Source organism: Microcaecilia unicolor, chromosome 3, assembly GCF_901765095.1.
Source record: "Microcaecilia unicolor chromosome 3, aMicUni1.1, whole genome shotgun sequence".
Taxonomy (NCBI): domain Eukaryota; kingdom Metazoa; phylum Chordata; class Amphibia; order Gymnophiona; family Siphonopidae; genus Microcaecilia; species Microcaecilia unicolor.
This window is the reverse complement of record NC_044033.1, coordinates 208752914-208770690: the sequence shown is the minus strand read 5'-3', so window position 1 is coordinate 208770690 and position 17777 is coordinate 208752914. Positions and strand designations below refer to the sequence as shown.

General features: G+C 47.5%; 1 protein-coding gene across 2 annotated transcripts in view; it reads left to right on the top strand.

The window, feature by feature from the left end:
• SLC44A4 (solute carrier family 44 member 4) overlaps positions 1 to 17777 on the top strand; it is a 49388-nt gene that overhangs the window by 3615 nt on the left and 27996 nt on the right. For both annotated transcript variants that reach the window (XM_030197309.1, XM_030197310.1), the window contains exons 2-4: positions 13582 to 13630; positions 15213 to 15286; positions 15952 to 16030. In XM_030197309.1, the coding sequence (XP_030053169.1) occupies positions 13582 to 13630; positions 15213 to 15286; positions 15952 to 16030 (202 nt within the window). The remainder of the gene's footprint in view (positions 1 to 13581; positions 13631 to 15212; positions 15287 to 15951; positions 16031 to 17777) is intronic.

Genomic DNA, 17777 nt, shown 5'->3' with positions numbered 1-17777 from the left:
AGACCTACCAACTAGAAACACATCCGAATCAACACGAACGTACCTAAATCTGTACTACCCAAACTGCAAAGGACTCAAATACAAATCAACTTACGCATCCAGTTTTTCCTACATAAGCACACAACTGTGGAACGCATTACCAAAAGCCTTGAAAACTACGAACGACCACCTAAACTTCCGGAAAACACTAAAAAGTAACCTGTTTAAAAAGGCATACCCTACCGATCCAACATAAATGCCTGATCTTTGCAACACAACAAAACACAACTCTTCTGCTGTGCGATTCCCTAGTGTGGTGTGCCACATGAACTTTATCTTACCACAACATACATTGAGCCTACAAATAGGTGGGAAAATGTGGGATACAAATGTAAGAAATAAATAATGCAACAGGAGGAGGTTGTCAGAAAAGCAGGACTGGACTACAATCTCCATTCTGGAACAGGGTAGTTTGGCAGTTCTGCTTTAACCTCTGGTCCCGTGTGAAGCCCACAGGTCACATCTTGGTGTCTGCATTCTCAGAGATGCCAAGTTACCCAGTTTCAGGCAGGAGATTTGAGGCCAGTCCTGGTTTTGAACTTATATCCCAAAGCACTGTGGGATTTGTAGTGTCTGATAAGTACATAAGTATTGCCATACTCGGACAGACCAAAGGTTCATCAAGCCCAACATCCTGTTTCCAACAGTGGCCGATCCAGGTCACAAATACCTGGCAAGATCCCAAAAAAGTTCAATACATTTTATGCTGCTTATCCGAGAAATAAGCAGTGGATTTTTCCCAAGTCATTTTAATAATGGTCTTTGGACTTTTCCTTTAGGAAGCCGTCCAAACCTTTTTTTTTTAACCCCGCTAAGCTAACCGCCTTTACCACATTCTCTGGCAACGCATTCCAGAGTTAAATTACACGTTGAGTGAAGAAAACGTTTCTCCGATTCGTTTTAAATTTACTACTTTGTAGCTTCATCACATGCCCCCTAGTCCTAGTATTTTTGGAAAGAATAAACAAGCAATTCACATCTACTCTTTCCACTCCACTCATTATTTTATAGACTTCTATCATATCCAGTATATTTTTTCTAGCAAAAAAGGTGCCGGTACTCAAATGCTAGGTCACCCTTTAGGAGGGACCCACCCCACAATAGCCAGGCCCCCTGCAACCAGTCACAGAATGTATAACAAGGCAGAATTGGTGTGTAGAGCCTGAGCTCTTTCATTAAAACTTAGGGTCCATGGGTCAATTTTATCAGACAATGGAAAAGGTGCCAGTACTCAGTACCCCCAAGTACCCCCCTCATAAAAAAGCCCTGATCTTATCTCCCCTCAACCCTCTTTTGTCCAAGCTGAAGAGCCGAAGCCTCTCTAGCCTTTCCTTATGATCCTGCCCATAAAAAATCAGTGTTGCAAGTCCCATAACACACTAGGATGGGGTGTTCAGAAATCTAGGACTGTCCCAAAGCATTTGGATACGGACCAGTCGTGGGGGTGGGGAGGAGGACAACACAGGTGAAAAGCAGACAGTGAGTGGATAATGTCATGAATGTCTCTGTTGCAATGATTCTGAGGGAATGAAACCAACTTTAAAGTGTTTCCCAAACCAGGGCTGAGTGGTGATGTATAACTAGGGCAGCTCACTGAAGGTGTACTTTTTGCATAATTGGTAACTGATTTGTTTGTTAACTATTTTTCTTCTTCTGTTTCCTTATTTCATTTTAACTATGGTACTGTGGGAACCTATCCAGGGCTAGCTTAACCGTAAGAAAAACAAGGCAGTTGTCTAGGGCAGCAGATTCTGGTGGGGGGGGGGGGGGGGGGGGGGGGGGGGGAAAGAACCATCAGCGTGTACTTTACCCTCCAGGGTATCTAGTGTTTGGAAACTGCCCTTTCATGCATACTTATAAAAAGATTAAAATGTAATATTTAAAAGTATGATGTCCAGTTTTGCATTAGTACAAGATTGTTCTGGGAGGGCTGGTGTTGGGTGATCATGATTGTCGAGTTTAATTATCAAAATCATTGGGGGGGGGACCTACCGGTTTCAATTTTGAAACAGTTTTTTTTTTTGGGGGGGGGGGGGGGGGGAAGCTCTAATACCTTTGCACTGGCCCTGAAAAAAATCTCATTTATGGCTGCTGTCTGAGCCATTCAAAAGGCAGGGTCCTGGGGGGTATGTATGAGTGCCTAAGGAGGGGATCAGAGTTTATATGAGAGCTGGTGTAACGAAAACACAAGTGTCAGGCAGTGGCAATGACGGATGTAATATACTCCCCTCAATACTGACCCTTCCGCTCTATGCTTCTGTATCATGTGGCACCAGCCTCATAAGGGTGGTCATACTGAAACATGCGTTTGAACAGTAAACGTGCATGTGAATCGTCTTCCATTAAAAAAAAATAACACAGTGACATCTTAAATCCGTAATATATTTGTCACTCTTCACCATCCCAAATAACTGTAGGTTTCCAGTTGACTTTGTTAATGTTTTTCATTTTCCTCACTTATAGTAACATAGTAAATGACGGCAGATAAAGACCTAAACGGTCCATCCAGTCTGCCCAACAAGATAAACTCAGTTTACATGGTATGTGATACTTTATACCCGAGTTTGATTTATCCTTGCCATTCTCAGGGCATAGACCGTAGAAGTCTGCTCAGCACTGTTCTTTTATTAAAAGTTCTGAAGATTCTGGAATCCTCAAGAGTTAGAAGATTCCGGAATCCCAATTAGTAGCAACATTAGTAGAAACTCAAAGAGTAACATAGTAAATGACGGCAGATAAAGACCTAAACGGTCCATCCAGTCTGCCCAACAAGATAAACTCAGTTTACATGGTATGTGATACTTTATATGTATGCCCGAGTTTGATTTGTCCTTGCCATTCTCAGGGCACAGACCGTAGAAGTCTGCCCAGTACTGTTCCTGTACTAAAAGTTCTGAAGCTAACGTTGAAGCCCCTGAAATGCCGGCTGGACTGCAGCCTCCACAATACCTGCAAGGAACGAGAGAATTTGGGTTCAGCCTTCAGTATTCCAGATTCCTCCCCTAGCAGCGCTATTTTTTTTCTGCCTGATTTGCTCACAGACTCACACCTTGAAGGGGGGAGGGGGTGATCGGAATAGTCTACTAGACGAAGCCAATTTGGTGAGGAATTCTGGTGCCCCCTCCTGTGGAAGATGCCTGGTATCGGAATATCTTTCACCAGCCCCCCCCCCCCCTAGCCTGCTCTGATCTGCTACAAGTGCTGTGACCTCCAGAGCCGATAACACTAAATCAATTCCATAATGTAGAAACGGAGAAATTGGCAGCAGATAGACCATATGGCCTATTCAGTCTGCCCATCCATGCCATCTACTCTCCCTATCACTCCCTCAGAGATCCTGTGTACTTGTCCCAAGCTCCCTTGAATCAGATGCCGTTTTCGTGTCCACCACTTCCACCGGGAGGCCATTCAACGAATTCACCACCCTTTCCGTGAAGAAGTATTTCCTCAGGTTACTTCTGAGTCTATCCCCTTTCACCTTCATCCTATACCCCCTCGTTCCAGAGCTTCCTTTCAATTGAAAGAGACATCCCTCCTGTGCATTTATGCCACATAGGTATTTAAATATCTCTATCATATCTCCCCTCTCCCGCCTTTCTTCCAAAGTATACATATTGAGATCTTTAGCTCTGTACCCATATGCTTTATGACAAAGACCACGGACCATTTTAGTTGCCGCCCTCTGGACCGATTCCGTCCTGTTTACATCTTTTTGATGCTGGAGTTGATATTCTAAATGAGGTCTCGCCAGTCTTATACAGGGGCATCATCAGCTCCTTTTTCCTACTGGCCCTTCCTCTCCCTATGCGCCCAAACATTCTTCTAGTTTTCGCCATCGACTCTTCCGTTTAGCGCATCAGGGTGCTGCGATGCACAGTTTGGGAAATACTGCTTTGAACAATCTTCCCAGGTCACTTATTTAAGTCTCTTAAAGGATAACTGAAAACTTGCCTCTTCTCTAAAACATTTAACATCTAATTATACCCCTAGAAGTGGTAAGAGGAGACTGGGTGGGGGAGGGCAGGGGTGACACTTGGTTTACAATGGCAGCTGACAATTAAACTTTCTCTCTCTCTTACTTGTCTGTAACTATGAAGATGGGGTGTTTCTGTTTGGCCACCTTAAGATCATCACATAAGACCACCCCCAAAACACCTTGTAAGAATATCTTTGGCTATAGAGAGAATCGTACAGCAGATGGACCAACCTGCCAAATTTAGTGGCTAATTACAATATCCTCCTTTCATCCCAGCTAAGAATCCTACGTTCCTGTCCCAAGATTTCCTGAATTCTGTCACTTTTTGTTCCCAATATCCACCTTCCCACCCCTTTCCGAGTTTGCTCTTTGAACTTTGTCTCCCAAAGGGTCATCAGTCACCCAACATGAGGCTCAAACCTACATTTTTGGAGATTAAGAATCTCCCGTACTAATAACTGAGCTGCCTACATAAACCTATCTATGCCTCATAACTCCTGTAACCTTGCCCTCCCGGGTCGCCAGGAAGCTCTGTGTCTTAGCAGACCCACGTCACAGTTGGGGAAGGAGGCTATGAGGAAGTTTCACTATGGCTGTTGCCCTCACTGTTTTCCTCTCCAGGCCCACGGAGACAGGCTTGTTTATGAGGCTACGCCTTCCCTTCGGCTGGTGTTCAAGGCCACTCCTGTCTGTTTATGGTACAGTTCCTTTCTGTATCCAGTTACCCTCAGCTCAGCAGGAGGCCTACACCTCTGAGCCAAATGTCCTAAATCAACTTTCCAGCATACTCTAAGCCAACAGAGACCCAGAGGGTCCTATGGGCGTCTCTAACGTTTAGCGCACCCACAATTTTAGCGTGTGCTAAAAACGTAAGCGTGCCTTAGTAAAAGACGCCCCCATTTTTTTATCAGCCAGTCAGAAATGGACATGAGAGAAGCCGTACCCTCCTCCTCCTCCTCCCCTTTCCCCTGAGAGTAACATGATCTCCCCCCTACCTCTTACTACTACTACTACTACTACTACTTAACATTTCTATAGCACTGCCAGGGTTACGCAGCGCTGTACAAGTTTAAACATGGGGAAGGATGGTCCCTGCTCAAGAGAGCTTACCTCTTCTGTAAGGTTCAGCGGTGGGTACATTTTGTTGCTTTGAACAATGTATGGACCAGTTCCCACCTGCCCTGGTGTTAAGTTTCTCTTTAGTCCTGAGATGTGCTCTGGGATGGGCGGATGAGGGACACCTTTCCGGATTTCAGGATCTTGGTTTGTTCTCTGCCATCCTTTCGCTTAATCTCACTATTTCCAGAAAGGATGAGTACCTGATGGTCTTTCTTTAGGCCCTGCCCCTTCCCTATAATTTTTTTTCTTAGATGGGTCATCCCACTCTCTGTTTGACATTTCCAGATGTTGCACCTCTGTCTCAGCCTGGACCATGTTCAGAGTAGGATTAACCCTTCGTAGGCCCTAGGCAAGCAAGCAGGCTCGTAAATAAACTGAGCAGTTGGGGACAGCACCCAAAGTGGTGAACCACCGGATCCGAAGCTGGTTGACGGACAGATGACAGAGGATGGTGGTAAATAGAATTCACTCAGATTGAAGAAAGGCAACTAGTAGAGTGCCTCAGGGATCTTTCCTGGGGCTGATTCCGTTCAGTATATTTGTGGGTGATATTGCTGAAGGGTTAGAAGGAAACATTTGCCTTTTTGTGAATGACACAAAGCTTAGCAGCATAGTGGATGTCTCAGAGGAAGCAGACCATATGAGAAATGATCCATAAAAACTAGAAACATGGGCGAATGCTTGGCAGCTAAGCTTTAATGTGAACAAATGTAGGGTGATGGATTTGTGGAGCGGAAATAGAAAGAGGTGAAATGTGCACGAACCAGAAAAGAGACTTTGGGGTGATGGTGTCCAAGGATCTCAAAGTGACTAAACAATGCTTGGGTACCCAGAGGGGCATAACCTGTACAGGGCAATGGCGAGTCTGCATGCTTAGTTTTGGAGGCTGTATCTTGCCAAAGATATAAAGACTCAAAGTGGTTCAGAGGAAAGTGAGCAAACTGGTATGGGGTCTGCACTGGAAAATGTATGAGACTTAGACTTGAATAGTTATACCCTGGAAGGGGGGGGGGGGGGGGGTGGCAAGATATGATACCGACAATTAAATGCTCAAAGATAAAGAAACCTTTTCCAAAAATGGAGAGATTATAGAACTACAGGACATGAAAGATTACTTTGCAGATTCATCAAGAAATATTGTTCTCACAGAGAGGGGGCTGGATGATGCAAAAACAGCATGGGATAAACCCAGAGGGTCCCTATTCAACAAGGGGATGGAATGAATTAGAGCATTTTCTCTGAAAACAAAAACTTCACACTTTAATAAAGGCATGGGTGGGTGGGGGAGGGAAATCTGCTCGCAGTGGCAGGTACTACCTTGCTGAGCTGCCTGGATGGACCATGCTGGTCTTCGTCTGCTATCATTTACTACATTCTTATATTGGGCTCCCCCTTCTCATCATAATATCCAACTTTTTCAAGCCCTCAAAATGGAGGGTTCGCGTGGTTCCTAGGCAGCGGCAGGTGAGAAAATGCACATGGTGCTGGGAGGAAGTCGGATATCTCCTTATCACCCTTCTAACCAGTAGCCCACTTACAAGTTTGCCTCTGGAGTAGAGAGTTGCACGGGGACAGAAATCTTACCCATCCCCGCCCGTCCCTGCTGGAATCTTACCCGTCCCCACCCATCCCCACTGGAATCTTACCCATCCCCACCCATCCCCGCAAAAATTTAAACCATCCCAACCCGTCCCCATCCGTCCCCGCAAGAATTTAACCCATCCCCACCCATCCCCGTAAGAATTTAATAGTACATAAAAGAAAATTCCAGTCAGGTCCCTCAGTCTCTCTCTGGATTTGAGCCACAGCACTGTAGGCAAGGAAGGAACGGAACTTGGAACACTCTGGTGCGCACATGTAAGATTTGTCTCTGATTCACTGGCAGTGTGTGCTGAGAGGTCGCCACATGCACGCGCCAGTAGGTCAGGTGACATCTGATTCTCGTGCCTGTGTCAGAGCTGAGGTCTGTGCACCAGCCTGGGAGCAAAGAGGATTAATAGTAACATAGTAAGTGACAGCAAATAGACCTGAACGGTCCATCCACTCTGCCCAATAGTCACACTCATGATCAATTCATCATTAAATCAACGAGTGTGATATTATATACTTGATTATGGTCTTTCTTTCATGTTTCTGGAACAAAGACCACAGAAGTCTATCTGGCCCCATCCTTATGTTCCAACTGTGGAGTTGCCATCGAAGCCCACTCCAGCCTATTCATGTTCTCATTTGTGGGACACAGACCATAAAAGTCTGTCCAGCACTGTCCTCATGTTCCAGCCACTGAAATTGCTGTCTAAGCCCTTTCCAGCCCATCCTACACCAGATTGCCATGTATGAGACACAGACCATACAAGTCTGCCAGGTATCAGCTCTAGTTCATTACAGCCAGAGTCGCCATCTAAGTGTCACTTGACATATCCACACACATGCAGCCATTTCAGGTTAGCATGCCTTTTTGAATTCCGTCATCATTTGTGACTCTACCACCTCCTTAATGGAAGACTTTCCACATTTATGCTGTTAAAGCAAGGAAGAAGAGGAGGAGGAGGAGACAGCACTCAAATAAATTAGTATTTGGTAGATGAGAGGCTGGTGCAGGTGCAGCTTACACTTCCACGGGAAGCACACAGAACTGGTTCCATCCCCGCGGGAACCCCGCAGGAACTGCCTCCGTCCCCGCGGGAACCCCGCAGAACTGCTTCCATCCCCGTGGGAACCCCGCAGGAACTGCCTCCGTCCCTGCGGGAATCCCGCGGGTTCCGCGGGATTCCCGCGGGGACGGAAGCCGTGCAGCTCTCTACTCTGGAGCAACTGAATTACACATCAGAAAAGATTCTTCCTTAAACATCATGCTTGTCAGGATCGACCGGAACCAATTGGCTGTGATGTCACAAAGGCCTGTATTGCCTAAGCCAATCGGAGCCTTCTTTATGTGAGGCATCTGGCTTCCTCAGTTCTACTGACCAATCAGACAGCAGGCCTAGGTGACCCCTCCCCCAACCTACTACTATATATGGGGAATTGAGGAGCATGTTGATGCAAGCGGAAAATCAGGATTCGAGGTTATTCACACCATTCAAGGTCAGAGGCTCCTGATAAGAGAAGCAATTCTGAGTTAATTGTTTGATAAGAGATAATGACCCAGCTGGTGGTTCATTAACTCATCTTCCGGAGAAGCTCCACCTTGCTGCACTCAGAAAATATTTCTTCACCAAATGAGGGGCTGATATGATAAGCTATGTTTTAAACACACGTGTTTAAAAAAAATACACCCAATGCAGTGAACCAATTGTATGCAAATGTGTTTACTCTTTCCAAAAACACTAGGACTAGGGGGCATGTGATTAAGCTACAAAGTAGGAAATTTAAAACAAATCAGAGAAAAGTTTTCTTCACTCAACGTGTAATTAAACTCTGGAATTCGTTGCCAGAGAATATGGTAAAGGCGGTTAGCTTAGCAGGGTTTAAAAAAGGTTTGGACGGCTTCCTAAAGGAAAAGTCCATAGACCATTATTAAAATGACTTGGGGAAAATCCACTGCTTATTTCTCGGATAAGCAGCATAAAATGTATTGAACATTTTGGGGATCTTGCCAGGTATTTGTGACCTGGATCAGCCACTGTTGGAAACAGGATGCTGGGCATAATGGATCTTTGGTCTGTCCCAGTGTGGCAATACTTATGTACTTAGCTTCACTCTAGCCCAGGGCTTCTCAACCTAGTCCTCGGGACACACCCAGCCAGTTGGGTTTTCAGTACGTCCACAATGAATATGCATGAGGTAGATCAGTGGCATAGCTATGGGGGGGGGGGGGGGGGGCTTGGGGGGGCCTTGGGGGGCATGGGCCCCAAAATTGGATCTGGGGCCCCTAGTTTGACTGGCGGGTGTCCCCAACCCCCGCCAGCTGAAGCCTTTCTCCAGCACTGTTCTCTGCGCATTGCCTGCCCTGCTTCCCCTCATGTCGCGTGCAGGCATCCCTGGTTACCTTGTCAAACGTCTCCAACAGTACATAATACAGCCAGGGGCGTAGCCAGACTTCGGTGGGAGGGGGGTCCAGAGCCCGAGGTGAGGGGGCACATTTTAGCCCCCCCACCAGCGCCACCGCCACCATCTTTACCCCCCCCCCCCACCGCTGACCCTTTCGATCCCCCCCTTCCCGCCGCTGCCAACCCTCCCTCACCGCTGCCGTCGTCGGGTACCTTTGCTGGCGGGGGTCCACAACCCCTGAAGACCTCTTCAGCGCCAGTAGCCGGCGTGGCCACGTTGCTGATCTGCAGTGCAAGGATTCTGTTTCTGTGGGTCTGACATCCTGCAGGACATCAGACTCGCAGAAACAGAATCCTTGCACTGCAGATCAGGAACGTGGCTGCACCGGCGACCGGCGCTGAAGAGGAGTTCAGCTGGCGGGGGTTGGGGACCCCCGCCAGCAAGAGATACCTGATAGCGGCGGGGGAGGGTTGGCGGAGGCGTGAGGGGGGGGTCGAAGGGGTCGGCGGTGGGGGGGGCCAGGGCCAAATCTACGGGGGCCCATGCCCCCATGGCCCCACGTAGCTACGCCCCTGAATACAGCAGCTAGTTTCCAAATTCAATTTCAAATTCTCTGCCTGACACACAAGGCTTACTAACTAAGGAGCCCTTTTACTCAGGTGTGCTAACATTTATTTATTAAAAAAAAATGTATATTCCATTCTATCAATCATCTTCTAGGCAGAGTAAAGCAACCACAAGCATAAAATCATACATTCAAAACACAATAACTATTTACTACTACTACTTAACATTTCTAGAGCGCTACTAGGGTTACGCAGCGCTGTACAATTTAACAAAGAGAGACAGTCCCTGCTCAAAGAGCTTACAATCTAATAGACAAGTGAACGGTCGGTCCGATAGGGACAGTCAGACTGAACAAGGCCGACAATCCCGCTCATACAATATCGCAGTTCAAAAATAAGACTCACCTCCCACTTCAAAATCCTCCTCCATACAGCCCCCTATAGGCGTCTTATCATTTAGCGCTCGCTAAATCTGTTAGCATGCCTTAATAAAAGGACCCCCCTAAGTGTCCCTTCTTTCCTTTCGTCAATGACGATTCTCTACACCCCTTCTAGGAATCTGAGGTCATTGGATTCCCAGCACCTGATCCTTTCTGACCCAAAGCAGGCTTATTTTGAAAACGTCTTTACTTCCTAGCGCCAAAGCTTTCAAATGAGCTACTGCCGATTTTAAGGGAAGAGGGACAGTTTTTCCAGAAACCTTAAATGCTACTAAAACCCCACTTTTTTTCCCCATCAGCACTTCGGGTTTCAGCTATGCGATGTGTCTGCCCAGTCGCTGATGATATGTAGTGTAATCTCTTGTTTGTATGCCGACCTCTCCTGTTTTAACTATGACGATCTTTTCTTAAAATGTAGTTTTTATTGTGTATCGCTTAGACCTACCAGCCAGACAAAGCGGTATATCAAACATAATAAATGATAGAAATTAACATGCTTAAGGAGGAATAACCCACATGTGGTCGCACTCTACGGCTGGCAGCTAGGACGTATCCTTAGCAGTACGGACAGGAGCGATTGTGGACCAGCTAGTCTTTTACTAAAAGTGAATCAATTTTTTTTACTATTTCAAAAAGTACAAAGACTAGGGGACATAGGAGCCAACTTTTCAAAATGATTGGGGGTGCTGAAATTTTTTTTTTTTACAGGTGGTGCAGCCCCCCTCCCTCCCAGTTCCAGGCTCCCTCCTGAGAAAGCACTGCGATTTCCAGCCTCACCAGCACCAAAGGGATATGGGTTCTGTGAAATTTTTGGGTTCAAATGCCCATACTATTACTCTTTTATAATAAATTCACCAATAACCACCTTCGTACAAGCTAACTAGACCAGGGGGCCCTTCTACTGAACTACATTAAGCTTTAGGCTTAACACACTGTAATGCAGATTTATATGTCTACACACCTAAATAAATCGTCTGGGGCTGGGCTGGCACCTTTCCCTGTACCTCGTCCTCTCTGGCTCGCTCTCAGTCTCTGCCCTTCAATCCGGACTGCTGATAAGCACACCACTGACCACACAGCAACTGCCTTTGCGCTCCCGAGCTCTCCCTCTGCTGCCTACAGGCTGCAGCATCCCGCGATTCCCGCCTATGCGGGACAGGAAACTGCTGCACATGGGCCCGGAAGTTGAACAATGAAGTTGTGCAGGGCGGGCCATGGCAAGGAGCATCAGGGACTGGAGCGGGAGCCGGCCCAGGACTCGGGAGGGACAGGACTGAGGACATGATCACGCCGTCACACGCGGTGCCACCGATCCAGCCCACCACTGCCTAAGTTTGGGCTTTCTCGGCGTCGCGACGGCGGCTCCGCTTCGGGACCGGAAGCTCCTCTGTGCTCTGCCTCTCTGTTGCAGCATGATGATGATTGATTGATCATCCCGCCTATGCGGGACCGGAAACAGAGCAGAGCACAGCCAGAGGGAAAGCTTCCGACGGCAAACGAAGGCAGTGTCTGCACACGGAGAGTCAGTCCGGAGCATTGAAGGAAGGAGCCAGGTAGGAGGCGGAGCGAGTGGGCGGACGGACAGCACAGACAGCGGTGCAGCCAGCAGGGCAAGGAGTCGAGAGTCGGGACAGATGGTGCAGGGAGGGAGTGGTCACGCCACTGTCATGTGCCACTGCCAAATTATTGGGGGTGCTTGAGCACCCACAGCACCCACGGAGTCGGCGCCTATGCTAGGGGACACTCAAGGAAGTTACATGGAAATACTTTTAAAACAAATAGGAGAACATATTTTTTTCACTCAATGAATAGTTAAGCTTTGGAACTCTTTGCCGGAGGATGTGGTAACGGCCGCGTATCTGGGTTAAAAAAAAAGTTTGGACAAGTTCTGGAGGAATAGTCCATAGTCTGTTATTGAGATAGACATGGGGGAAGCCACTGCTTGTCCCAGGATTGGTAACATGGAATGTTGCTACTTTTAGGGATTCTGTGAGGTACTTGTGAAGAAGCAATCACCATGTGTTGTGCACCAAGTGACGCACAAGATAGTGGCAAAGGGTTCTGGGACTCTAAGAATAAATTAGTGAGGTCTGATGCAAAAAGCCACACGGTACAGCCAGCTGAGTGCACAGCTTCCACTGCAAACTTGCCAAGAAAATATTCTACGCTGATGCACTAAGCTAATGATTTGTAAATTCAAAGTGTGCAGAACTTGTACGCTAATTGGGGAACGGCCACTGGACGCATTCGTGCAAGGCTCTACAGTGAGGGCAGCTAGTACTGTGTGCGTATCTGAACCAGGGCTGCCAGGAGGCGGGGGGGGGGGGGGAATTCCCCAGGCCTCCAAGGGGGGCCCAGCGCCAGGGTCTCTCTCTCTCTCCTGCTCCTGACGGGACTCTGGTGATCGTGTCTCGACAAGGCGCAGGAGAGAGAAAACTCCAACACCAGGCCCTTTGGAGGCTGGGGAGGACCCGGAGGAGCAGACGCTGCAGATCTTCCTCTAGCGCTGCTCTTCTCTCTTGCTAAGCGGCTGCTTTTCCTCTCAGGCGCACATGCTCGGTTTTGAAACTGAGCATGCCCTGAGAGAAAAGGCAGCCACAGGGGCAGGCAATCGGCAGAGTGAAGAGTCAGCGCTGGAGGAAAACCTCTTCTGCTGGAGGGCCTCGGGATCCCCACCTGCCGAGGTATTTTGTGGCAGCGGCGACGATAGTGGTGGTGGTGGGCAGCAGTGGACGATGATTGTGGGGGAAAGCAGCAGCAGCAGTGACGATTGGGGGGGGGGGGGGGCATTTCAGTCTCTTGGCAGCCCCGGTCTGAACTAAACAAAAGTGTTAAACACACATCTGCTGCAATGTTCTTCTACGGATACAACAGCCTCACAAAACATTTCTCACATAATAGTTTTGTGAGGCTGATAATTATGTATAGAACAACAATTTCAATTCTGTTAAGACTGCGCGAAACTGTCACCGCCTGTTCTGTCTTAAAAGTTGCAGGTACCGTTATGCTCACAGCAAAAAAAAAAAAATCCAAAAACTGGCCTTAAATCCTCTCAGCTAACCTTTCTGCACCTCCTCAGACGTGGCAGTAAATTTCTTGCTGTGCATTATAGAATAATTAATGGCCTCATAACCTTTCATTTTGATATACTGTGCTCCGATGTCTTCTATGCAAATTAACTTTTGCACCAAACCCCTTTTCTGCATCGTGCGCCCAGGAATGTGCACATAGACCTCTCAGTAACTGCACGCTTTTGCCCGCGGCAGCTTTCTGCATCAAGGTGACTGCTCTATTGCTGCTATATGCGTACCGACCCTTGTCTGTCTGTCTGTCTGAAATGCACACAGGAACTCCACTGGCTTACCAGTGTGCATTTGTGTAACTCAAACCTGTAATTGGAAGTGATACAGGAGAAAAAAAAGGAATTACAATCTGCTTCTCTGTTTTACAGGGGATCCGGCCAAATATGACCCGACTTTCAGGGGACCAATCAAAAACAGGTATGTTGAGCAAACCTCTGATTTGTGTGATCAGCCGGCTCAGGCTGGAGAGATTTCCGTGGGACAAGGAGCGAACACTGCCACAGAGGCGATATCAGCAGATTCCATGAGATGTCACCCACTGCGGGGGTGGTGACACTGGGCACAGGATCAACGTCATAGACACCATAACATTGGGGGGGTGGGGGGTGCCGGTGTACAGTGAGAAGTGGGGGCAATGTAATACACCTTCCCCTTTTCCAGTCCTGTGGCAAACTGTCCTCTGCACCTGGAAATTGTAGAGGGTCATGATAACACTAAGAATCTCCTCCTCCATCCTCTCGCTCTACTTTTCTACACTCCCCAGGCTCCCTAACAATGTCCTCCCCCTCTGCAGCCTACCCAGCCTCTCCTCTCTTGCGTAGATGTTTATCCCTAGGCTGGAGGGTGTAGGAGCTGTGATTTACAACCTCTGGGGAGATTCGGCACCTGTTCCCGGAACTGAACTCATAGTTGAATGTGTGCTGCTACCTGCTGGTCGCTTCAGGAATCTCTTAGGTCTTCCTCTGTCTTTCTCACGTCTCTGGTTGGGTGTGTGTTAGAGAATGACACATTTGTCCCCATCCCCATGGGATCTGTCCTCATCTGCAGAAGCCTCGAACACTTATTATTTTATATTTAAATCTTTTTTATTAAGTATAAAAAGGAACAATATGCTGTGCAACTGTTTATAAATCCCAAATAGAAAATAACGAGCAACTATAATAACCACCCCCTCACCCTCTACCCTTCCAACCCCAACAATAGCTGACTTAAGGAATCCTAATCCACCCTGTTAAAACGTCCAGGGGTACAAAATACAACCCGTTCTGTATTCCCTAGAGGGGAGAAATATGCCCCTTGAAGCACTGTTATGATTTTGTAATCTCTGGATGAATAAGAAGTCATCGACTATCTCAGGATTCAGTCTAGCTCTCCTGTCTTCCACAATCCCTCCTGCAATAGAAGATGACTTCTTAGAAGATGTGCTGGTAGCAGGATGAACAGGATTCCCCCATGCAAAGTTTGCTTGTTGTGGCCAGTGTGTTTGCTTGTTTTTCCAAAAAGTCAAAATATCTTTATTGACTCGTAACCACTCGCCTCCACCTACCCTCCTCTCCCCCTTCCTGTACACATTAATTGATTTGATTTGCTTACTTTATTTTTTGTCTATTAGATTGTAAGCTCTTTGAGCAGGGACTGTCTTTCTTCTATGTTTCTGTAGAGCTGCGTACGCCTTGTAGCGCTATAGAAATGCTAAATAGTAGTAGTAGTAGCATCACTCAAACATAAATAACAGTCCAGTTCAAAGCTGAAAATGATACAAGGACCAGGTTTGTCTCTGTCCTCGCCCCTTAGGCTCTTTCCCTGTCCCCCCATCCCCGTCTCATTCTCTAGCATATGTTGTATCACTAGCCTCCTCTCCCTGGGATTACAGGCTTCGCTCTGCTACTGTGAACCCCTGGCAGGGGACCAAGTACACCAGTCTCCTCCACCTGAGCCTGCTTCTAGTGGAGGCTGCCCCTTGGGTTTTAACATTCTTCTTTGGTTGTGTCTCTGGCAGGAGCTGCACCGATATCATCTGCTGTTTTCTGTTCATGGTCTTCATCATCGGCTACATGATTGTAGGAATTGTAGGTAAGAATATGGCATCGTCTAGAAACACCCCCCCCCCCCCCCCACTCCCATTCTCTGACCTGGTGCCGTTCTAGTAGCCTGTGCAGTCTCTGTGGTGGTCCCTCTCTGCACCAGGACACTCTCCAGACTTCTTGTCCGGTCTCTTGCTAGTATCAACTCCTAGGGTAGTGTCACTGGATATCTTTAGATAGGTCAAGCCATTTTTTGTTTTGATCAGGTGCATATGATGCTCTTTCAGAACCAGGGGTGGGATCTGCACCATGAGCCTTCCTGTGCAATTTACACAGGGACTTTTTCCCTTGCTTGGGCTACGTATCCCCTCACCTTACCTCTCCCTCCAAAAAAAATTGTCTGGTCAGCACGGTGATGGTCTTCAGCTACCGACTGTGGATTCTTCTGGATCCCATTACCCTGAGTCTGCCAAGTAGGGGTCACCATTGTAAAACAGATTCTCCTTCCGTCCTCAGTATCCCCAGCCCTGACAGGCTCATGGAACAGAGGCTGGGCTCGGGGATCTGCTGCGTGGTGGTACACAGCCCTGCCACGGGACAGGGCCATAAATCCATCACTGTGATGAACCTAGCGTGTGATCTCCTTTGAAACATCCATATGCACGTCTCACCTGTTGTGTGTCTGCCTGTCCATTTCTCTTTCCACCCCTCCAGCATGGATCTACGGAGACCCTCGCCAAGTTATCTACCCCAGAAACTCTTCCGGCATGTACTGTGACTTTGGACAAAACAAGTAAGACTTTGTAGCTCAGTGCCAGACGCTGCATCCTCTGTAGTCAGGGACCACAGAGAGGAGGCGTAATAAGTGGGTTCTTGTAGCCAGGGAGCTCAGTCTGTACACTGGGGTGGGAGAGGGGCAGAGGTACTTACTTTCTGTTATTGTCCAGATAAGCCACCAGGGGGCAGTGGCTGCCGTTTGAGGTGGACACCTGTCTGTTTCCCCTTCCCCACCAAACTGCAGCGCAGCTGATACACAATAAGGCAGTAATTCCTTATAGGTTGCGTACAATTAGGCACTGGGATGAGGTGTGCTAAATGTGAATTCTAGAGCGGTAACTGCGCATGCGATTGCTGTTACAGAAGATAAGCATACGTCTACAGTTAACTTGAGGTGCAAGCTCAATGGCTGGTGTAAAAGTTTGTGCTGCCCCCGTCCTTACTCCACCCCCGTTTGCAGCGTTCGCCTTGCTGTTTTGTCATGTTCCAAAAACCGCCGGCGGCGGCAGTGATTACCATACGCTGCCCTGCCACCGGCACCCGCCTCTTCCCTTTGCCGCAGCCACCCCTGATGAAATAGGAAGTTACATCAGAGAGGCGGCTGCAGTAAAGGGAAGAGGTGGGTGCCAGCAGCAGGGCAGCTTATGGGAATCGCTGCCATCGCCGGCTTTTGGAACGTAACGAAACGACAGGTAAACGCCGCGAGCGGGGTGGAGGAAGGAAGGGGGAGATATTGCAGCCTGAAGCCCCTGCCTCAGGTGGCCTAGTGGTCGGACTGCCCCTGCATGCGCCTAAACGCTGTCAGCTGTGTAGCTGACAGTGTTCTGCGTTCGGTGCAGGTCCTGACCTACCCACATCCCTGCCAGGTCCACACCCACTTGCTGTTGTGCGCATGTTTATAGAATCCTGACTAAGGGCTGTTTAATTTAATTTTTTTAAATTTAATTTTGCATTTATAATCCGCTTAACTGTCAAGTTCAAGGCAGAGGACAATTACACATAAGCAGGTACTGGTAATTAGTGCCAGCAACCATCAGTTATAGCTGATTTAGTTAATGCCAATTAGCAGCTAATTAAGTTCCACACAGAACTGGCACTAAGCATTCAATTATGTGCTCAGGTTCACAGAATTAGGGGAAGAGGTCAGTTCTATAACCTACACACCCATATTTATGTTGCGTGTTACGTGCGCAGATGTTTAGAATCCTTACGCATTTATAAGTATAGGTGGCACCTACCCGCGTGCTAACAGCACCCAGTCACAGGTATTTGCAAGGGGGCGAATGAGGCGAAGAGCACAGGCTAGACAAAGGTGGGACTCCAACTTGCGCAGTACTAAGCCGCACTAGCGTTTTTAGCACGTGCCTACAATTAGCATGCGCTAAACACTAGACATCCCCTATATTTCTTTGGGTGTCTTTAGCGTTTAGCATGTGCTAAAAACGTTAGCATGCCCTTAGTGCTGGGGCACACTTGTAGTTAAATTAATACAATTAAAAATACTGAAGCCTCAACAACCCCAGAGAATAAGTCTAGTAAATACTGGAAAAATGTCCGTGAAAAGCAACTCCCTAACAGGAGAAAAAAAAAATCACTACATCAACAAACTACAACTTGGGTAATGTCTTTCCCCCCCAAACAGTCCACAAATAATAAATTGAGCCTGCAAACAGGTGGGAAAATGTGGGATAAAAATGTAACAAATAAAATAAATATTTTTAAAATAAATAAATATGAAAAAATTAGTTCCGAAGGACTGAACC